At 42.1% G+C, this 23,202-nt stretch overlaps 1 protein-coding gene across 2 annotated transcripts in view; it reads left to right on the top strand.

The window, feature by feature from the left end:
* The window catches only part of SND1 (staphylococcal nuclease and tudor domain containing 1), a 419,010-nt gene that overhangs the window by 29,966 nt on the left and 365,842 nt on the right, over positions 1 to 23,202 (top strand). For both annotated transcript variants that reach the window (XM_027102041.1, XM_027102042.1), the window contains exons 3-4: positions 10,208 to 10,328; positions 14,586 to 14,664. In XM_027102041.1, the coding sequence (XP_026957842.1) occupies positions 10,208 to 10,328; positions 14,586 to 14,664 (200 nt within the window). The remainder of the gene's footprint in view (positions 1 to 10,207; positions 10,329 to 14,585; positions 14,665 to 23,202) is intronic.

Genomic DNA, 23,202 nt, shown 5'->3' with positions numbered 1-23,202 from the left:
AAGGTGGGTCAAAAAAGATCTTGCTGTGATTTATGTCATAGAGTGTTCTGCCTATGTTTTCCTCTAAAAGTTTGATAGTGTCTGGCCTTACATTTAGGTCTTTAATCCATTTTGAGTTTATTTTTGTGTAAGGTGTTAGGGAGTGTTCTAATTTCATTCTTTTACATGTAGCTGTTCAGTTTTCCCAGCACCACTTATTGAAGAGGCTGTCTTTTCTCCATTGTATATTCTTGCCTCCTTTATAAAAAATAAGGTGACCATATATGCGTGGGTTTATCTCTGGGCTTTCTATTCTGTTCCATGGATCTATATTTCTGTTTTTGTGCCAGTACCATACTGTCTTGATTACTGTAGCTTTGTAGTATAGTCTGAAGTCAGGGAGCCTGATTCCTCCAGCTCCGTTTTTCTTTCTCAAGATTGCTTTGGCTATTCAGGGTCTTTTGTGTTTCCATACAAATTGTGAAATTTTTTGTTATAGTTCTGTGAAAGATGCCATTGGTAGTTTGATAGGGATTGCATTGAATCTGTAGATTGCTTTGGGTAGTATAGTCATTTTCACAATGTTGATTCTCCCAATCCAAGAACAGGATACATCTCTCCATCTGTGTCATCTTTAATTTCTTTCATCAGTCTCTTATAGTTTTCTGCATACAGGTCTTCTGTCTCCTTAGGTAGGTTTATTCTTAGGTATTTTATTCTTTTTGTTGTAATGGTAAATGGGACTGTTTCCTTAATTTCTCTTTCAGATTTTTCATCATTAGTGTATAGGAATGCAAGAGATTTCTGTGCATTAATTTTGTACTGCTACTTTACCAAATTCATTGACTAGCTCTAGTAGTTTTCTGGTAGCATCTTTAGGATTCTCTATGTATAGTATCATGTCATCTGCGGACAGTGACAGCTTTACTTCTTCTTTCCTGATTTGGATTCCTTTTATTTCTTTTTCTTCTCTGATTGCTGTGGCTGAAACTTCCAAAACAATGTTGAATAATAGTGGTGAGGGCTTCCCTGGTGGCGCAGTGGTTGAGAGTCCGCCTGCCGATGTAGGGGACACGGGTTTGTGCCCTGGTCCAGGAAGATCCCACATGCCGCGGAGCGGCTGGGCCCGTGAGCCATGGCTGCTGAGCCTGCGCGTCCGGAGCCTGTGCTCCGCAACGGGAGAGGCCACAACAGTGAGAGGCCCGCATGTTGCAAAAAAGAAAAAAAAAAAATAGTGGTGAGAGTGGAGAACCTTGTCTTTTTCCTGATCTTAGTGAAAATGGTTTCAGTTTTTCACCGTTGAGGATAATGTTGGCCGTGGGTTTGTCATATATGGCCTTTATTATGTTGAGGTAAGTTCTGTTTATGCCTACTTTCTGGAGGGTGTTTATCATAAATGGGTGTTGTATTTTGTCACATCTATTATGTCACAACTTTCTGCATCTATTGATATGATCATGTGGTTTTTCTCCTTCAATTTGTTAATATGGTGTATCACATTGATTGATTTGTGTATATTGAAGAATCCTTGCATTCCTGGAATAAACCCCACTTGATCATGGTGTATGATCCTTTTAATGTGCTGTTGGATTCTGTTTGCTAGTATTTTGTTGAGGATTTTTGCATCTGTGTACATCAGTGATACTCACCTGTAGTTTTCTTTCTTTGTGACATCCTTGTTTGGTTTTGGTATCAGGGTGATGGTGGCCTCGTATAATGAGTTAGGGAGTGTTCCTCTCTCTGCTATATTTTGGAAGAGTTTGAGAAGGATAGGTGTTAGCTCTTCTCTGAATGTTTGACAGATTGCTCCTGTGAAGCCATCTGGGCCTGGACTTTTGTTTGTTGGAAGATTTTTAAATCACAGTCTCAATTTCAGTGCTTGTGATTGGTTTGTTTATATTTTCTATTTCTTCCTGGTTCCGTCTCGGAAGGTTGTGCTTTTCTAAGAATTTGTCCATTTCTTCCAGGTTGTCCATTTTATTGGCATATAGTTGCTTGTAGTAATCTCTCATGATGCCTGTATTTCTGCCGTGTCAGTTGTTACTTCTCCTTTTTCACTTCTAGTTCTATTGATTTGAGTGTTCTCCTTTTTTTTCTTGATGTCTGGCTAATGGTTTATCAATTTTGTTTATCTTCTTAAAGAACCAGCTTTTAGTTTTATTGATCATTGCTATTGTTTCATTCATTTCTTTTTCATTTATTTCTGATCTGATCTTTATGATTTCTTTCCTTCCACTAACTTTGGGGTTTTTTTGTTCTTCTTTCTCTGATTGCTTTAGGTGTAAGGTTAGGTTGTTTATTTGAGATGTTTCTTGTTTCTTGAGGTAGAATTGTATTGCTCTAAACTTCCCTCTTAGAACTGCTTTTGCTGCATCCCGTAGGTTTTGGGTCATCGTGTTTTCATTGTCATTTGTTTCTAGGTATTTTTTGAGTCCCTCTTTGATTTCTTCAGTGATCTCTTGGTTATTTAGTAGTGTATTGTTTAGCTTCCATGTGTTTGTATTTTTTACAGTTTTTTTCCTGTAATTGATATCTAGTCTCATAGCATTGTGGTCGGAAAACATACTTGGTACGATTTCAATTTTTTTAAATTTACCAATGCTTTATTTGTGACCCAATAGATGATCTATCCTGGAGAATGTTCCAGGAGCACTTGAGAAGAAAGTGTATTCTGTTGTTTTGGGATGGAATGTCCTATAAATATCAATTAAGTCCATCTTGTTTAATGTATCATTTAAAGCTTGTGCTTCTTTTTTTTTTTTTTTTTTTAAAAGAAGATGTTGGGGATAGGAGTTTTTATTAATTAATTTATTTTTGCTGTATTGGGTCTTAGTTTCTGTATGAGGGCTTTCTCTAGTTGTGGCAAGCGGGAGCCACTCTTCATCGCGGTAAAGCTTGTGTTTCTTTATAGCAAAGCTATACAGGCAAAATCACACAAAGAAGCATACACACACAGACTCACAGAAAGAGAAAATGGAAAAAATATATATATATTAAAAATAAAACAAGGAAGAGAGCAACCAAATCAATAAACAAATCTACCAATGATTGTAAAGTCTAAATACTAAACTAAGATAAACATAAAACCAGAAATAAATTAGATGCAGAAAGCAAACCCCCAAGTCTACAGTTGCTTCTGAAGTCCACCGCCTGAATTTTGGGATGATTCATTGTCTATTCAGGTATTCCACAGATGCAGGTACATCAAGTTGATTGTGGAGATTTACCCCGCCACTCCTGAGGCTGCTGGGAGAGATTTCCCTTTCTCTTCTTTGTTCGCACAGCTCCTGGGGTTCAGCTTTGGATTTGGCCGTGCCTCTGCATGTAGGTCACCTGAGGGCATCTGTTCTTCACTCAGCTAGGACGGGGTTAAAGAAGCAGCTGATTCGGGGGCTCTGGCTCACTCAGGCCGGGGGGAGGGAGGGGTATGGAATGCGGGGCGAGCCTGCGGGGGCAGAGGCCAGCGTAACGTTGCACCAGCCGAGGTGCGCTGTGTGTTCTCCCGGGAAAGTTGTCCCTGGATCACGGGACCCTGGCAGTGGCGGGCTGCACAGGCTCCCCGGAAGGTGGGTGTGGATAGTGACCTGTGCTCGGACACAGGCTTCTTGGTGGCGGTAGCAGCAGCCTTAGCGTCTCATGCCTGTCTCTGGGGTCCGCGCTGATAGCTGCGGCTCGCACCCTTCTCGAGCTCATTTAGGTGGTGCTCTGAATCCCCTCTCCTCGCGCACCCAAAACAGTGGTCTCTTGCCTCTTAGGTAGGTCCAGAATTTTTCCCAGACTCCCTCCCGGCTAGCTGTGGCGCACTAGCCCCCTTCAGTCTGTGTTCGCGCAGCCAACCCCAGTCCTCTCCCTGGGGTCTGACTTCTGAAGCCCGAGCCTCAGCTCCCAGCCTACACCCGCCCTGATGGGTGAGCAGACAAGCCTCTCGGGCTGGTGAGTGCCGGTCGGCCCTGATCCTCTGTGCGGGAATGTCTCCACTTTGCCCTCCGCACCCCTGTTGCTGTGCTCTCCTCCGTGGCTCTGCAGCTTCTCCCCTGTCACCCCCCGTGTCCGCCAGTGAGGGGCTTCCTAGTGTGTGGAAACTTTTCCTCCTTCACAGCTCCCTCCCAGAGGTGCAGGTCCCGTCCCTATTCTTTTGTCTGTTTTTTCTTTTTTCTTTGGCCCTACCCAGGTACGTGGGGAGTTTATTGTCTTTTGGGAAGTCTGAGGTCTTCTGCCAGCGTTTAGTAGGTGTTCTGTAGGAGTTATTCCACATGTAGATGTATTTCTGATGTATTTGTCAGGAGGAAGGTGATGTCCACGTCTCACTCCTCTGCCATCTTGAAGTAGGCTCCTTATTTCAAGTATTTTTATATCACAGGATTGATGACAAATCAACAGTGGCTTGCTTCAGTTTATACATTCACTACCTTTAATCCCAGTAATCCCAGTCTCTTTCCGTCATACACTTTCCCGTAGGTTTAGAGCCTTTTCAGGTTTATCAGTGTTTCATGCCTCTTTCTCTGGAAACAGGTTAGTACATTTCCTAGGTAGTCTCCTCTGTTTGACGTTGGCATTAGTTATGGCAGAGCTCTTTTATTTATGTTTGAATTCTTCATTTACCTTCAAAATTCAGAAGGATGCACAGTGAAAAATCTAGTTCTTCTCCCAGGAGACTACTGGTGTTACGGCAGGCTTGAATCTCCAGAGGCATTTATCACCTATACAAGCAGACACTCATTTTCTTTTCTTCCTTTCTTTTTTTTAATTGAAGTATAGTTAATTTACCATGTTGTGTTAGTTTCAAGTGTACAGCAAAGTGATTCAGTTATATGTATTTCAGATTCTTTTCCATGATAGGTTATTATAAGATATTGAGTATATATAGTTCACTGTGCTATACCGTAGACACTCATTTTCATAAATGGTAGCATATACTATAAATGTTAGGAATGTGCCTTATTATAGATTGTTAATATGGGATCTGTGTCCTAAGGACGTCTGTGAACCCCATGAAATTGTTTGCAAAATTTTGTGTAAACATGCATTTTGAAGGGAGGAAGTTATCAGTTTCTTAGGGCAACTTGTGGTTCAGTAGTTGTCAAGAACCATGTGTTATGGCGATTTGACAAGCTTCTGAGCTTTTGTTCCACCATCCCCTCCAGCCCCCTTCTCCCCCATCTCTAATGCCTGGCCACCTTGCCTTCTTTGTGGTCTGCCTGGGACTCCTTAAGTTACCTCTCCAGGCAGCTGCCATCAGTCTTCTTGGCTCCTGTACTTTGAAACATCAGTTCTTGTCTCTTCTTCAGTGGTGCTTTGGCTATCAAAAATGAAGTTTCTGGATTCTAATTATTTGTCTTTTGCCTCAGCTTGATGATGATGGGCAAGTTGGTACCTCAGCTTCCGTCTGCTGTTTTCTCCCATGGAAGTGCGGGAAAAAAAGCAGCTCACGGGGTTCTTCCATTTAAGGAAAAACATGCAGTTTTTTTCATCTATAATAAAAAGCATTTTGTTTGAATTAAGAAGATAGTAAAGCAGTGTTATAGGAAATAGAGACAAATCACCCCAAATTCTATCAGCAGCAATTAGATTCTTGGGATAATGACTAAATAGACAAAATCAGTTATTTTCCATTGGTCCTCTATCAGTAAGCACAAGTATTGGGTTACTCTATACCTCAGGGTTGTTCAATGAGGATTAAACAAGATAATGCGGAATGTTTAGCATGGGCCTGTAAGCTACTTAACAAATGTTAGCTGTGGTAATCTCTAGTGCTATTTAATTTCTGCTACTACAGACATTTCTCGTACTGTTAGTCCAAGTGCTGAAGATTACATCTCTCTCAGCACTTTTCAAATTTTGGGTGCTAAGTGCTTTTCTTGATCAACGTTTTGAATAGTTCTTTCCCTTTCAGTTTTGTGTTGTGTAACAGCTTGCCTGCTTCTAAGAGGAGAAGAGTGTTGACCCTGGTTGGCTAGAGCCAGTCAAGTTCATTTCCCCAGAAGGAAGAAGCAGTGTTGCCTGTAGGGAAGAAGGGTTGGGTTTTAATTTTCTGTTTTGTGGATGAGAATCAAGGCCAGTTGGAGCTTGTTCTGAAGTATCTTAGCTGTAGCCCATGTAACAGTACAATAAAATCTTACCAGAACTATCCCACCTGAAAGAATACCATGTAATCTGATCCCTGCTCTCATTGGAGTTTCATATATTTATACAGCCTAGTGGTTTTTGTCTCTTCCAGAGCAACTCAGTTTCTCCTAGTAACTCTTCAAAGGTCCCTGTGACCTGAAGTATTTGAGAGCTACAGATTTCACCCTTTGTCAGCCACAGCCACTATTTCTGTGTGCAGTAATCTAGTCTCTCCCTGCCCTGCTGTGATTTGGTTTTCCCCCCACCATGCCCTTGAAGGTGCTCTGGCTCAAGTTAGCAGTGACGCCAAGTGGTAACCCAATTCCAGACACCCCCGCCGACCTGCAGGCTTTTATCGAGACCTAGAGATTCTGCTCTTTCAAAATCTCTCTTCTCGAAACTTCATTACAATTGCTATTGTTCTTTGTTCAACTCTGAGAGAGTGCTTTGTTCAACTCTGGAATATTAAGATAACAGTCTTTCTGCCTTCATTTTCCTTCCCTCTGATTCTTTCTCTGTATGCTCTCAGATGTTTTTGAGATATAATGTCATTTTTTTCCCCTGGCTCAGTATTACTGCCAGATACTTCAGTGATTCCTCATTAGTGCTGGACAAATTTAAATGCCTTAGCCTGGGTTACAGTCCCATTTGTGATTTGACTTTTAGTCTTCTCTTACTGAACCCCTTCTGGGATGCTAAGTCCCAACCCTGAGGAAGTGTTCGGGTCTCCTAACAGGCCACCTGAGTCCTGCCTGCTCATGCCTTGGCTCAACTGCCTCCTCCAGCGGAAGCTCCGTCTCCTCCTTGTGCCCTGGTGATTCATCCTCTGGAGAAGTCACACCTGACATCACCTTTCATCATCCCTTTTTTGTGCTGTCACCCTATTCCATGTTTATATGTCTCTGTACTTGGTGTCGGCTCCTCGAGGGGAGGGACATCTGTGTTTTTCTTCCTCGTCAGTGCCTGACACAAAGCAGGTGTACAGTGAATAATGAGGAAAAGAACCCGAGCGTCTCCTTTTGTGGATCAGTGGATTGTGGAATGTAGCATTACTTTCTCTCTGGCTTTCTGTTGTTTTGGAGCATGTCTAGTTTTGTCACATTCAAACAGAGTCAAGGACATGATTGCTTATTTGCTTCCCTTTGTATCACTGTTCCAAATATCATGCACTTGATTATTCTCCGCCTTCTTTCATATCTGCTTTCAGAGAAACTTAGCTCTCTCCTAAGTCCCGTGACAATAAAAGTAGCTCTGCTGTGTGTCCCCAACCATACTGCCCTGTTCCAGCCTAATCCCCAGCATTGCCTAGCTACTCTACGCAGCCTAGATAACTGCATTGATGGGCACTGTGGGAATTATATATTTATTTCCCACAGATTTCTTGAGCTCTCATTGTACGTGAAGCTGTATGTTGGTTTCATGTGAAATACAGAAATGAATGTCACAGTCGTTCTACATTCAGTGGAGCTTTTGAAAGTTGGGGTGGTGGCGTGGTTGCAGCAGAGAGGGATTAATTACATGCGCAGGTGGGACAGTGGGATGATGGAGCACTGGGCCAAGTACAAAAGTAGCTAGCTTTGAGGGTTTACATTGTTGTGGGATTTAATCTTGTTTCAGTAGTTTGGGAGTCTACCTGGTGCAAAGAAAAGATGGGAATTAAAATTCCATTTGTCGTGGTAGACACCAGAACCTTGCATGGGTCTGGGAGTGGAGAGCAAGCTGCTAGATCACCTGCCATTGGGCATTCTAAAGGGAAGAGGCAGTTTTGAGTCTCAGCTACTTAACAGCCGTTGCTTCCTAGGTGGAGCTCTGGCACATCATTTGACCAGACCAGTGATTCTTTCTATTGGGTCATTGTGTCCCTAATGTGATGAACGCTTTGAGTCAGTTTCTGTATACGTAGAGTTGTTCTGGGAGGCTCTGCTGGGATGGCCTTCCCCTTTAGGTAGCCTTCTGCTGGCTGTGCTCTGTGTGGACACCTGCACAGGATTCTCTCCTGGAGTGCTCTGTTGCCCTCGGCAGGAGTGATGCGGTCACTCGCTTTCCTGAATCTTCTAATCGCCTCTCTTCATAGCTCGTATCTTGTCCATTTATTGAATTTGCCTGACTCTGGATGGAACACAACTTGAGAAGGCTGGAATATTAAAGAAGCTAGGTTACCTTTCTCTAGGATAAGGTGTATGTCCTTTTCAGGACCTCCAGTGTAGCTTTCTCTTATTGCCCAGTGACTGACCAGCTGTAAAACATGAGGTCCTGAGACAAGGGTGCTCCTTCCTCAAGCCTTAAAAGCTTTTAGTAATTCTGCCTAGTCGGTAGAAGTTGGAGGTTTCCCCACAGGGGTTAGCTATTTCCTTGTGAACTGACCCTTGATAAATGAATTTTTACCGAAGTCTTGGCTTCCTTTAGGAGTACTTTGTTTTGTCAGAGCTTTACATTTAGGAAAGCAATGTTTTACTGAATTTTAGGTATTAGTGTATTACTCAAAACTGAAGCCTAGACATTAGATCTATAGCTGAGGAAGCGGGTCACTAAGGTGATAAAAATGTGTGAGGCTGTGTTAATTGGTTTAGTGCTATTTCCGTGATGTGGCTGGTAGTTGGGCTCATTATCAGTCATCATACTCTTTGGTCACAGTATCTGTTTTCATTATTATGAATGAGGAGAGGGGTAGAAATGGGAGATTAAAATGTGGTGAACTCCATATTGCCATTGAGTGATTGGTTCTTTTGCTTGTTGGCACTTTGAAGAGAGCGCATTAGATGAATGAGGATAAGCTTGTTTTTGTGTCTTCAAGAGCACTTACTCAGGATTAGTTCTTCCTAGAACTATCCACGGTTGTCGTTGTCTAACAGTACTGGTTTTGTGAATACCAGCCCAGTGGGTTGGTAGACTGCCACATTTAAACTGGCTTCTGGTTTCTGGGAAGTCATGGATGTTTTTCTTCTAGAAAAGCTTCTTGGCTAACCCCATGGAATAATCTTCATGGACTGAAAAGGTTGGCAGGCGCTTCCTTTTCAGGTCACTGATAACTGTTTTGCCTTTACTATGTGTAGTCCAGTTCTGTGGCTCCAATTGGTGATAGACATATACCACTCTGCCCTTTTATACGCTGCATTGTTCCTGCACACGAACTTCTGCAGATCATGTACTCCTTGAGCTCTTACCCTCTCCTTCCTCATTTCTGTTCTAAGGGAACTTGGGGCACTGAGCTAGGTCCAGACTGTAAATTCAAGTGCTAGTGACCACTGACTATGACGGTGCTGCTTCAGAGGAGACATCTCCGTTTGTCTGTACCATCCCAAAGTGATGGGGTAAAACCATCCCTTTGTACAGTATCTTTTTATATATATATATATATATATTTTTGTTTTTATTTTTGGCTGCTTTGGGTCTTCCTTGCTGCGCGCAGGCTTTCTCTAGATGTGGAGAGCGGGGGCTACTCTTCATTGTGGTGCGCGGGCTTCTCATTGCCGTGGCTTCTCTCATTGAGGAGCACGGGCTATAGGTGCGTGGGCTTCAGTAGTTGCAGCTCGCAGGCTCTAGAGCGCAGGCTCAGTAGTTGTGGCGCACGGGCTTAGTTGCTCCGCGGCACATGGGATCTTCCCGGAACAGGGATCAAACCTGTGTCCCCTGCATTGGTAGGCGGATTCTTAACCACTGCACCACCAGGGAAGTCCCTGCACAGTATCTTGAGATCACATGCAGACTCTGTACCCATTGTGGATGTGTGGCTCACTCCTTGTATATGGGTCTTTAATGAGGGACAGGGAAGAACCACCATTGTCAAGCTGATCCCTTACCAGCTAGACAGTAGACAGCAGACAGCTAGAGAGTAGACAGTGATGGGGGTGGTGGAGGGGTGGGCATGGGGGGAACTCCTAGTGCTGGTGTCTGGGAAACCATGATGCCTGTTTTTAGGGCTCATGCTGGTTAAACCAACTGTTCGACCTGCCTTTTTTAGGAGACCCCTAAGCGTATGATCCATGTTGTGTATGTTTCATATTTATATTCTCCTCAAGGCCTAGTGCCATGGCCAGGCTATTGAAAGAGTGAAGTTGCTTGGATGTTGATTGTGCCGTGTGAGAACTGCCTAGTTCTTGAACATGTTTATTTTATCTTTCAGCCCTGGGCATTTCCTGCTCGAGAGTTCCTTCGGAAGAAGCTGATTGGGAAGGAAGTCTGCTTCACGATAGAAAACAAGACTCCCCAGGGGCGAGAGTATGGCATGATCTACCTTGGAAAAGGTGAGTACCAAGGGGGAAAGGTACTCATTTTTCTCCAAGTCTGAAGTTCCTCCAAAGACTGGTTTTCATCTGGCGGAGGTCGCTCTGGGAGTGTTGGCTGTAGGTCTCATTGGAAGTGCACAGAGCTCGTGGCATGTAGGTGCCCTGGTACTCCTGCTCCTAGTTTACTCCTGTGCCCGATTTCCTGGCTTGGTTTAGGTGTGCGTGTAAGCGTAGAATTATTTTCCCCTGTATTTAGGCTGTCAGCCTGTGGAACTCATTGGCTCTGTGCTTCTAGGTCAGAGTGCTAATTGAATTCCTATAGATTTCCTATTGCATCTTCTATTTGCTTTATCTATCTTGTGGCTTTTCTTCTCCTCCTGGGGGCTCTCTTTAGGAAAGGACGATTTGTAGGGCTTGTGGTTTTCTGTAAGCCACATGACTTGGAATGGAATGGAAAGAACACAGGCTTTAGAGTGGTGTAGGTGTGGATTCCTGGCTCTTCTACCATGTACTCTTACTTAACCCGTAACTGAACCTTTCTAAGCCCTAGTTTCATTTGTAAGTTATACAGAGAGTTTAAAGAGATGGTATGTGTAAAGCATCTCGCTCCAGCACAGAGAATGCACTCAATAAATATGTGTGTGTGCCTGTTGTTCAGCTGGGCCAGATAGCTTATAGGATATTAGGTGTTCTGGTCTTTTTTGCATTAGGTAGAGGGAGAGTGAGATTGCACAATGGAGTTTGAACAGAAATAGGACATTGAAAGAATGGTAGAATGTTTTCCATAAAGCAGTCAGATGAACAGGAACACTTATATTCATCTGGATTATTTGGGAGCAGACACCTTTTAAAGTTTCCTGTGATTCTTGGTAAACTAGCCTTCTAACTGAGCTGCTTTAGATAATCTATTTGCCTTGGGTGACTAGTAAGCTGGAAGTAAGCAAGCAGGGTATATGATAAGGCTAACAATATCCTTTTAGGATTCTGATTTTAAGTGTAGAGGTCTTAGACAAGTGAGTTGTGGATGACCTTGGAGCCTTCTTGTCCAATTTACCCAGTAGAGAAACAGCCCTTTTAGCAAATGGCTATCTGCATCCTGATTGGGAAATTATAGAAATAATATGGAATCTTTTCAAAAAGAGAAGTAAATAAATTTGCCTTTTACCCATAATTCAAATAATATAGTAGGTAATAAAACACTTAAGCATTATTGTTGGAGGGCTACTGGCTAGAAAGAATGTAAGACAAATAGAAGTATACTGTCTTCAAAATGCAATTGTTCGAGAATTTCATTACCCAAAATAATACAATTCTGTAAGAGCTGGTCAATCTTCTGTTACCGGACAAGACACCTCACTGGACTATAGAACATTTTTTTGGTACAGATATCTCTATGGAGAGACCGCCTGTAAGTGTTCATTTAAATAGCCTTAGTCTCCTACTATAAAAAAGTCTATTTAAGGTAAGAGGAGCTGACATTTAAAATTTAAAGTTGTTTTTAGAAAGTTTGTTTTTCAAACTGACGCAAATTACAGAGTGGATGTAATTTAGCATGTTAATGTACTAGTGTGTTTAATAGAATCTGGCGCATAGGAGGTGATTGATAAATAATTACCGAAAGGGGCTTCCCTGGTGGCGCAGTGGTTGAGAGTCCGCCTGCCGATGCAGGGGACACGGATTCGTGCCCTGGTCTGGGAAGATCCCACGTGCCGCGGAGCGGCTGGGCCCGTGAGCCATGGCTGCTGAGCCTGCGCGTCTGGAGTCTGTGCTCCGCAGCGGGAGAAGCCACAAAAGTGAGAGGCCCGTGTACCGCAAAAAAAAAAAAAAAAAAAAAAAATTACCGAAAGAATGATTGAAATCATCTACATCTTTCAGTTTTAAAGGATTAAATGGCTTAAAGTTTAATATTTTCACTCAGATACTTTAACCAATTCTCACTATCAACTGTAATGAAACAGTGCCTTAGCTAATTAATTAGTGTTTATATATTTAGCCTATTTTATGGCTACTCTCTTTTTTGTCTTTTGTTTTTTTTGTTTAGAAAAAAGATTTTCTTTTGCTATATGTAGATAGATAAAGAATTTATTTAACTATAGTTGATTTACAATATTGTGTTTCAGGTGTGTAGCTTCAGATTCTTTTCCACTATAGGTTATTATAAGATACTGAATATGGTTCCATGTGCTGTACACTAAGTCCCTGTTGTTTATGTGGCTACTCTTTTTTTTTGCGGTACGCGGGCCTCTCACTGTTGTGGCCTCTTCCGTTGCGGAGCACAGGCTCCAGACGCACAGGCTCAGTGGCCGTGGCTCACAGGCCCAGCCGCTCTGCGGCATGTGGGATCTTCGCGGACCGGGGCACGAATCCGTGTCCCCCGCATCAGCAGGCGGACTCTCAACCACTGCGTCACCAGGGAAGCCCCGTGGCTACTCTTTTTATGATGGAGGAGAATGACAGAATTTGAGAGTTTGTGGTTAACCCAGAACTTATTAAAAAAAAGAGAGAGAGATGATTGATTAGTCTTCAACTTTTGGAGAAAATATAGTCACCCACCTGCTCTGAGTACCAGCCCCAATTGTGACTTGATCACAATCATACCTTGGTTAGTAATAAGCAAGCATCAGATCTTTTCCCTACAAATTCCCTGTTTTCAGTATTCTATCCACCACATTTTGTTACCTTCTTTGGGAGTTTGGCCCAGAGAATTGTATTTTTCTCCCTTTTGAAGGAGCAATGAACTCATTTAGAAGTGGGCCAGCCAGCAGCCCTTTCAAAGTGCTCTGTGCCAAGGAGCTGTCCAAGAGCTGTTGCGTTTGCCTGTTGACTGGAGAGTTTATGGCCGTTCGCCTTGTTTGTACCAGGCCTTCGTTCTTTCTACCCCCGACCTCTTGGCACCTTACTGCGCAACTTTCCCCATCATTGTGGAGTCTTTCCTTTTGACTTTCCACTCTGTGGGATTATTCCTGTTGCTTCGAAAGAACCAATGTAATATTTACTGATGTCAGGTAGCTGTGTGTGTCTGTGTCGGGCCTCAGCAGTAACCTCAGTGGAAAGGTTTTTGTGATCCACGCCCAGCTTCAGAACCTGAACGTTCTTTGCGTGAACAGCATTCATCTCAACTTTTTTTTTTTGGCAGTAGGAACAGGGGCTTATGTGCTTCAGAAATTTGGACAGGGCTAATGGCAAGGCATTTAGGTTGAGTTTGGGGGTGGTATGTAAACTTGTTGTTGCTTGCGAAAGTCTATGTATAGTGTACTGAATACATAAACCTTAGAGAATTTTATTCTATGCTGACGTTACCTATCAGCTAGACTGCTGTGTTTCAGTTTATCTAGGAGCTTGTTCTCTGCTGTATTAAAGATTTTTATGTGGTGATTCCCTCATAGCTGTCTTCTTTTATCATTTTGGCTGACAAGCAGGGATTTAAGAGAATACAGAGCGCCTAAAAGCTTTTTCAGTAGCGTGGAAATGCAATTAACGTTTCAAGTGCTCAGGGGGCGCCTAATCAGCTTGTGTTTTATGTTTCACTTCATTTTTCTTGCCTGCTCTGAAGGCTGCCATGTGAGATTGGAAATCGAGATGCTGTCCCCTGCATCTCTGAGACTAGGAGAAAGTGTTTGTCAAATGGTGTGGCCTGCTTGTCTTGGTGGCCTCTTGGAGCAGAGAACAGGACATCCTGAGAGGAACTGGACTTGCCAGTGTGAAACATTGTAGGCAGTCCTAGGTGAATCTGTCTGACTGTCCAGGTGGGGGGGCTGCCTTCTGAATCTGTTGTGTGAATTCCTGCCGTGTGCTTGGCACTGTGCTTGGCGATTTACACACATTTAATTCTCACAAGAACCCATCTCGGCAGGTACTCTTCCCATTTTATAGATGAGTACGTGTATCAAGATGCTGAAAGACCTATTAAGCGGCAGAATTTGCATTTGGTGCCAGGCCTCTCCTCCTTAGGTCAGTGTTAGTTATCCTTTCCTGGGCTGCTGCATGTGTCTTGCTTCCCTGTCAGTCTCCTGGAGTTCCTGAGATTGCCTTTGGCTGAGGAGATACACTAGAAAATTAGTCCAGAGAAGATTTATAGACCTCTGGGTCCTAGAGACTAGACATTTTGGGGGAGAAGAGGTTTTTTGGAAAACCCAACCCTACCTTGCTGCCTTGTCCTGTTCTCTGGCAACATCATTCCTTGAAGAGCTACGGGTGAAAGTGGTCCCATGAGAGCTCTCTTGCTATTGGAGATGGATTTAAACACAAGATTCACACCTCTTTTTTCCTCCTCAGATACCAATGGGGAAAACATTGCAGAATCTCTGGTTGCAGAGGGATTGGCCACCCGGAGAGAAGGCATGAGAGCGAACAAGTAAGTGTCCATTACTCTTCTCACTATCTGACTTCCTCTCACACCACAGTGAGAACTGGGGGAGTCGACTCTACACTGGCTTTGCTGCATTTTCATTCCTGCCCCCGACATAAAATAGGTAATATCTGGTGTTCTCATGGCTTCTAGGATATTCCTGCCCAGGTGTACGTGTGTATTTTTCTGAGCGAGGAGGTTACTCAGCATTCATTAATGGCATTTGATGTATGTAATTCAAAAACAGGCTTGGAGATGAAGCAGTGCTGTTCTTATACTCATAAGAATCAGTAGACTTATGCCTTACACCGTAGATATTGAGTTCCAGAGTCTTTATCCATCCATCCCCAAATATTTATTGAGCATTTACTATATGCCAGGCTATGTTCTCGACACTGTGAATATAGCAGTGAACAAAGACACTTAGCTTCTGCTAACAATTTAACAGGGAGACAGACAACAAACCAAACAACAAGTAGATGTACGATATTATATGAGGTACAAGGAATAAGTAAATGTAAAATAAAGCAGAGTGAATAAATCAAATTCCAAGCAAAATCTGCTGCTTGGAATCTAGCAAAACCGACAGGGGCTCAGTGGTTATGTTTTAAGGTCAGGGGAAATTTATCTCTCTCCAAAGCCTTTTAGGCCTGTTTCGGTTTATGGATCTGTATATACTTAAGTAATAGGTAAAATGTATTTGTTGTTAATGTCAGTGTGAATTTGTTAGAAATGATTTTTAGGTATGTAAGGTTTATAGTGCATATATCATATGTTAAGTTCACTCAGTAGGATGGGTTGCAGCTGGCTTTAATTAACACTTTAGTCTCAGAAAAGTGTAAGCTACATCAGTAATTTGGAGGCTAAAGATACTGGGGTTTTTTGGCTGCTGTTGTTTGTTTTTTTAGTTTTATTTATTTCATGAATTTTATTTTATTCATTTCTTTATACAGCAGGTTCTTATTTATTATCCATCTTAAACACAACAGTGAATACATGTCAATCCCAATTGCCCGGTTCACGCCCCACCCCCCGCCCCCTGCCGCCCAAAACTTTCCCCCCTTGGTGTCCATACGTTTGTTCTCTACATCTGTGTCTCAGTTTCTGCCCTGCAAACCGGTTCATCTGTACCATTTTTCTAGATTCCACATATATGCATTAATATACGATATTTGTTTTTCTCTTTCTGACTTACTTCACTCTGTATGACAGTCTCTAGATTCATCCACATCTCTACAAACGACCCAATTTCGTTGCTTTTTATGGCTGAGTAATATTCCATTGTATATATGTACCAGATCTTCTTTATCCATTCGTCTGTCGATGGGCATTTAGGTTGCTTCCATGACCTGGCTATTGTAAATAGTGCTGAAACGAACAGTGGGGTGCATGTGTCTTTTTGAATTATGGTTTTCTCTGGGTATATGCCCAGTAGTGGCATTACTGGGTCATATGGTAGTTCTATTTTTAGTTTTTTAAGGAACCTCCATACTCTTCTCCATAGTAGGTGTATCAATTTATGTTCCCACCAGCAGTGCAAGAGGATTCCCTTTTCTCCACACCCTCTCCAGCATTTGTTGTTTGTAGATTTTCTGATGATGCCCATTCTAACTGGTGTGAGGTGATACCTCATAGTAGTTTTGATTTGCATTTCTCTAATAATTAGTGATGTTGAGCAGCTTTTCATGTGCTTCTTGGCCATCTGTATGTCTTTGGAGAAATGTCCATTTAGGTCTTCTGCCCATTTTTGGATTGGGTTGTTTGTTTTTTTGATATTGAGCTGCATGAGCTGCTTGTATATTTTGGAGATTAATCCTTTGTCCATTGCTTCATTTGCAAAAATGTTCTCCCATTCTGAGGTTGTCTTTTCATCTTATTTGTAGTTTCCTTTGCTTTGCAAAAGCTTTTAAGTTTCAGTAGGTCCCATTTGTTTATTTTTGCTTTTATTTCCATTACTGTATGAAGTGGATCAAAAAAGATCTTGCTGTGATTTATGTCAAAGAGTGTTCTTCCTATGTTTTCCTCTAAGAGTTTTATAGTGTCCGGTCTTACATTTAGGTTTCTAATCCATTTTGAGTTTATTTTTGTGCAAGTGTTCTAATTTCATTCTTTTACATGTAGCTGTCCAGTTTCCCAAGCACCACTTATTTAAGAGACTGTGTTTTCTCCATTGTATGTCCTTGCCTCCTCTGTCATAGATCAGTTGACCATAGGTGCGTGGGTTTATCTGTGGGCTTTCTATCCTGTTCCATTGGTCTATATTTCTGGTTTTGTGCCAGTACCATATTGTCTTGATTACTGTAGCTTTGTAGTATACTCTGAAGTCAGGGAATCTGATTCTTCCAGCTCTGTTTTTTTCCCTCAAGACTGCTTTGGCTATTTGGGGTCTTTTGTGTCTCCATACAAATTTTAAGATTTTTTGTTCTAGTTCCGTAAAAAATGCCATTGGTAATTTGATAGGGATTGCACTGAATCTGTAGATTGTTTTGGGTAGTGTAGTCATTTTCACAGTATTGATTCTTGCAGTCCAAGTACATGGTATATCCCTCCATCTGTTTGTATCATCTTTAATTTCTTTCATCAGTGTCTTACAGTTTTCTCCATACAGGTCTTTTGTCTCCCTAGGTAGGTTTATTCCTGTGTATTTTATTCTTTTTGTTGCAGTGGTAAATGGGAGTGTTTCCTTAATTTCTCTTTCAGATTTTTCATCATTAGTGTATAGGAATGCAAGAGATTTCTGTGCATTAATTTTGTATCCTGCAATTTTACCAAATTCATTGATTCGCTCCAGTAGTTTTCTGGTGGCATCTTTAGGATTCTCTATGTATAGTATCAGGTCATCTGCAGACAGTGACAGTTTTACTTCTTCTTTTCCAATTTGTATTCCTTTTATTTCTTTTTCTTCTCTGATTGCTGTGGCTAGGACTTCCAAAACTATGTTGAATAAGAGTGGTGAGAGTGGACATCCTTGTCTTGTTCCTGATCTTAGTGGAAATGCTTTCCATTTTTCACCATTGGGAATGATGTTTGCTGTGGGTTTGTCGTATATGGCCTTTATTATGTTGAGTTAGGTTCCCTATATGCCCACTTCTGGAGATTTTTTTTATAATAAACGGATGTTGAATTGTGTCAAAAGCTTTTTCTGCATCTGTTGAGATGATCATATGGTTTTTATTCTTCAGTTTGTTAATATGGTGTATCACGTTGATTCATTTGCGTATATTGAAGAATCCTTGCATCCCTGGGATATATCCCACTTGATCATAGTGTATGATTCTTTTTTTTTTTTTTTTTGCGGTACGCGTGCCTCTCACTGTTGTGGCCTCTCCCATTGTGGAGCACAGGCTCCAGATGCGCAGGTTCAGCGGCCATGGCTTACAGGCCCAGCCACTCCGCGGCATGTGGGATCCTCCCGGACCGGGGCACGAACCCGTGTCCCCTGCATCGGCAGGCGGACTCTCAACCACTGCGCCACCAGGGAAGCCCCGTATGATTCTTTTAATGTGTTGTTGGATTCTGTTTGCTAGTAATTTGTTGAGGATTTTTGCATCTATATTCATCAGTGATGTTGGTCTGTAATTTTCTTGTTTTTTAGTATCTTTGTCTGGCTTTGGTATCAGGGTGATGGTGGCCTCATAGAATGAGTTTGGGAGTGTTTCTTCCTCTGCAATATTTTGGAAGAGTTTGAGAAGGTTGGGGGTTAGCTCTTCTCTAAATATTTGACCTGTGAAGCCATCACCTGTGAAGAATTCACCTGTGAAGCCATCTGGTTCTGGACTTTTGTTTGTTGGAAGATTTTTTTTTTTTTTTTGTGGTACGCGGGCCTCTCACTGTTGTGGCCTCTCCCGTTGAGGAGCACAGGCTCCGGACGCGCAGGCTCAGCGGCCATGGCTCACGGGCCCAGCCGCTCCGCGACATGTGGGATCTTCCCGGACCGGGGCATGAACCTGTGTCTCCTGCGTGGGCAGGCGGACTCTCAACCACTGCGCCACCAGGGAAGCCCCTGTTGGAAGATTTTTAATCACAGTTTCAATTTCATTGCTTGTGATTGGTGTGTTCACATTTTCTATTTCTTCCTGGTTCGGTCTTGGAAGGTTATACATTTCTAAGAATTTGTCCATTTCTTCCAGGTTCTCCATTTTATTGACATACAGTTGCTTGTAGTAGTCTCTTAGGATGCTTTGTATTTATGCGGTGTCTGTTTTAACTTCTTTTTCATTTCTAATTTTATTGATTTGAGTCCTACCTCTTTTTCTTGATGAGTCTGGCTAATGGTTTATCAATTTTGTTTATCTTCTCAAAGAACCAGCTTTTAGTTTTATTCATCTTTGCCCTTATTTTCTTTGTTTCTATTTCATTTATTTCTGCTCTGATCTTTGTGATTTCTTTCTTTCTGCTAACTTTGGCTTTTGTTTGTTTTTCTTTCTCTAGTTCCTTTAGGTGTAAGGTTAGATTGTTTATTTGAGATTTTTCTTGTTTCTTGAGGTAGGCTTATATTCCTATAAACTTACCTCTTAGAACTGCTTTTGCTGCATCCCATAGGTTTTGGATCATCGTGTTTTCATTGTCTTTTGTCGCTAGGTATTTTTTTATTTCCTCTTTGATTTCTTCAATGATCTCTTGGTTATTTTGTAACTTATTGTTTAGCCTCCATGTGTTTGTGTTTTGTACGTTTTTTCCCCCTGTAATTGATTTCTAATCTCATAGCGTTGTGGTCAGAAAAGATGCTTGATATGATTTCAATTTTCTGAAATTTACTGATGCTTGATTTGTGACCCAAGATGTGATGTATCCTGGAGAATGTTCCATGCGAACTTGAGAAGAAAATGTAATCTGTTGTTTTTGGATGGAATGTCCTATAAATATCAATTAAATGTATCTGTTCTATTCTGTCTTTTAAAGCTGTGTTTCCTTATTAATTTTCTGTTTGGATCATGTCAATTTCCTCTTTTATGGCTGTTAGCAGTTGCCTTATGTATTGAGGTGCTCCTATGTTGGGTGCATATATATTTATAATTGTTATATCTTCTTGGATTGATCCCTTGATCATTATGTAGTTTCCTTCTTTGTCTCTTGTAACATTCTTTATTTTAAAGTCTATTTTATCTGGTATGAGTATTGCTACTCCAGCTTTCTTTTGATTTCCATTTGCATGGAATATCTTTTTCCATCCCCTTACTTTCAGTCTGTATGTGTCCCTAGGTCTGAAGTTGTTCTCTTGTAGATAGCATATGTATGGGTCTTGTTTTTGTATCCATTCAGCAAGCCTGTGTCTTTTGGTTGGAGCATTTAATCCATTCACCTTTAAGGAAATTATTGATATGTATATTCCTATTACCATTTTCTTAATTGTTCTGAGTTTGTTTTTGTAGTTCCTTTTCTTCTCTTTGGTTTCCCACTTAGAGAAGTTCCTTTGGCATTTGTTGTAGAGCTCTTTTGGTGCTGCTGAATTCTCTTAGCTTTTGCTTGTCTGAAAAGCTTTTGATTTCTCCATTGAATCTGAATGAGATCCTTGCCAGGTAGAGTAATCTTGGTTGTAGGTTCTTCCCTTTCATCCCTTTAAATATGTCCTGCCACTCCCTTCTTGCTTGTAGAGTTTCTGCTGAGAAATCAGCTGTTAACCTTATGGGAGTTCCCTTGTATGTTATTTGTTGTTTTTCCCTTGCTGCTATCGATAATTTTTCTTTGTCTTTAATTTTTGCCAATTTGATTACTATGTGTCTTGGCATGTTTCTCCTTGGGTTTATCCTGTATGGGACTCTCTGCGCTTCCCAGACTTGGGTGTCTGTTTCCTTTCCCATGTTAGGAAGCTTTCGACTGTAATCACTTCAGGTGTTTTCTCGGGTCCTTTCTCTCTCTCTTCTCCTTCTGGGACCCCTATAATGCAAATGTTGTTGTGTTTAATATTGTCCCAGAGGTCTCTTAGGCTGTCTTCATTTCTTTTCATTCTTTTTTCTTTATTCTGTTCCATAGCAGTGAATTCCACCATTATGTCTTCCAGGTCACTTATCTGTTCTTCTGCCTCAGTTATTCTGCTATTGATTCCCTTCTAGTGTATTTTTCATTTCAGTTATTGTATTGTTCATCTCTGTTTGTTTGTTCTTTAATTCTTCTAGGTCTTTGTTAAGCATTTCTTGCATCTTCTTGATCTTTGCCTCCATTCTTTTTCCGAGGTCCTGGATCATCTTCACTGTCATTATTCTGAATTCTTTTTCTGGAAGGTTGCCTATCTCCACTTCCTTTAGTTGTTTTTCTGGGGTTTTATCTTGTTCCTTCATGTGGTACGTAGCCCTCTGCCTTTTCATCTTGTGTGTTTTTCTGTAAATGTGGCTTCTTCCCCACAGGCTGCAGGATTGTAGTTATTGCTTCTGTTGTCTGTCCTCTAGTGGATGAGGCTATCTCAGAGGCTTGTGCAAGTTTACTTATGGGAGGGACTGGTGGTGGGTAGAGCTGGTTGTTGCTCTGGTGGGCAGAGCTCAGTAAAACTTTAATTTGCTTGTCTGCTGATGGGTGGGGCTGGGTTCCCTCCCTGTTGGTTGTTTGGCCTGAGGTGACCCAACACTGGAGCTTACCCAGACTCTTTGGTGGGGTTAATGGCGGACTCTGGAAGGGTTCACACCAAGGAGTACTTCCCAGAACTTCTGCTGCCAGTGTCCTTGTCCTCACGGTGAGACATAGCCACCCCTCCGCCTCTAAAGGAGACCCTCCAACACTAGCAGATAGGTCTGGTTCAGTCTCCTATGGGGTCACTGCTCCTTCCCCTGGGTCCCGATGCGCACACTACTTAGTGTGTACCCTCCATGAATGAAGTCTGTTTCCCCCAGTCCTCTTGACATCCTGCAATCAAATCTCGCTAGCCTTCAAAGTCTGATTCTCTAGGAATTCCTCCTCCCGTTGCCAGACCCCAGGTTGGGAAGCCTGACATGGGGCTCAGAACCTTCACTCCAGTGTGTGGACTTCTGTGGTATAAGTGTTCTCCAGTTTGTGAGTCACCCACCCAGCAGTTATGGGACTTGATTTTATTGTGATTGTGCCCCTCCTACCATCTCATTGTGGCTTCTCCTTTGTTTTTGGATGTGGGGTATCTTTTTTGGTGAGTTGCAGCGTCTTCCTGTCGATGATTGTTCAGCAGTTAGTTGTGCTTTCGGTGCTCTCGCAAGACAGAGTGAGAATATGTCTTTCTACTCTGCCATCTTGAACCAATCCTGGCTTTTTTTTTAAATTTTTTTAGTTTTTGACTGTACCACGCGGCTTGTGGGATCTTAGTTTCCTGACCAGGGATTGAACCTGGGACCATGGCAGTGAAGAGTCCTAACCACTGGACTGCCAGGGAACTCCCCAAAGATGCTGTTTAAATCATTAAATCCTTGTTGTATTATGACTGTAGCTGTAGAAGAAGCTTTAGATAAATCTTTGCATGAACTGTACCAATGATGGGAAGAAGAAAGGCCAAAATGTACAGTTTGCCTCCTTCCTGCCTTCATAGACTTTGTGGTCAAGTCATTCACCATATACTTCTTTGGTCCTTTATGATTCCAAAGAGTCGTTGGCTAGAGCTTATAATTGGGGTGTGAGCATGTGGGTATTTGTTGAATTCTGACATTTGTCTTAGGTCCTGATTTTGGAAGCACGCCAAAGTTGTGTCTTAAGGACAGTTGCTGGCATGATTACTGTTGCAGTGTTTTTTGGAATCCAGTTTGCAACCAGAATGAAGAATTTTTAAAAAACCCAAAGCAGTATTGTATCATCTCAACAAAGATATCTCCCCTGGAGTCCCAATCCTTTTTTCTCCAAAGTTGTCTTGATTTAAAGCCTTCGTTTCTCAGTTTCAATGTTTGCTTCTATCTCAAGCTACATTTTTTTTTCCCCTGTGGAATTCTGGCAGTAATTTTGGATCTCTGAAGTTGATGATTGTTTTTTTTTGTGGGGAGGAGGGAAAGAGCAGTACTGAGGATTTCTCGCTTGAGAAATTGTAGGTTAGGAGTCCCTGTTGAAAATCCCTACTGATCAAGGTGGGAGCTTCAGTTTCTGCAGAAGGCTGTTGATGGAACGAGGCGCTGACATCGTGGAAAGGCTTTCCAGGTTCACTTCAGCTCGGATACGTATGAGAGAGAGAAGAGCAGAGCCATTTCTGGGTTTGGTTGTTCTGGGTGTTTTTTTGTTTTTGTTTTCCGGTCTGTCTACTGACTTTCTGGCTGCTCTTGTATGTAGTTTGGTTTCCTGTCTAATGAAGGAGTCTTCATCTTCAGACTGCTTTGCTTAGCTGGCCTTATTGAATGTGTAAGTAGTTTTGGGGTGACATTGTCTGTAATGGTATTTGTTCTGCATTCCCCAGCTCTGTTCTGCAGACAACAGGGAGTAAGGGTGGTTCTTAGTCACTTTCCCTGCGCTGTGTCCTGCCGAGCTCTGCCCGGATTCTAGTTCCTGAATCTGGGGTGGTTAAATGAAGCTCTCCCTCCTGGAGCGGCTCCCTTCCGAGCCACCAGCTTATTCTCTTGTAATCACTGATGGTGGCAGTACCGAGACGCGTGTTCTTTGGATACT

Source organism: Aethalodelphis obliquidens, unplaced genomic scaffold (genome assembly GCF_003676395.1).
Source record: "Aethalodelphis obliquidens isolate GAN/ISIS:26980383/991018 unplaced genomic scaffold, ASM367639v1 scaffold5, whole genome shotgun sequence".
Classification (NCBI taxonomy): Eukaryota; Metazoa; Chordata; class Mammalia; order Artiodactyla; family Delphinidae; genus Aethalodelphis; species Aethalodelphis obliquidens.
Note: the sequence above shows the minus strand (reverse complement) of the source record. Positions and strands in the feature narration are given on the sequence as shown.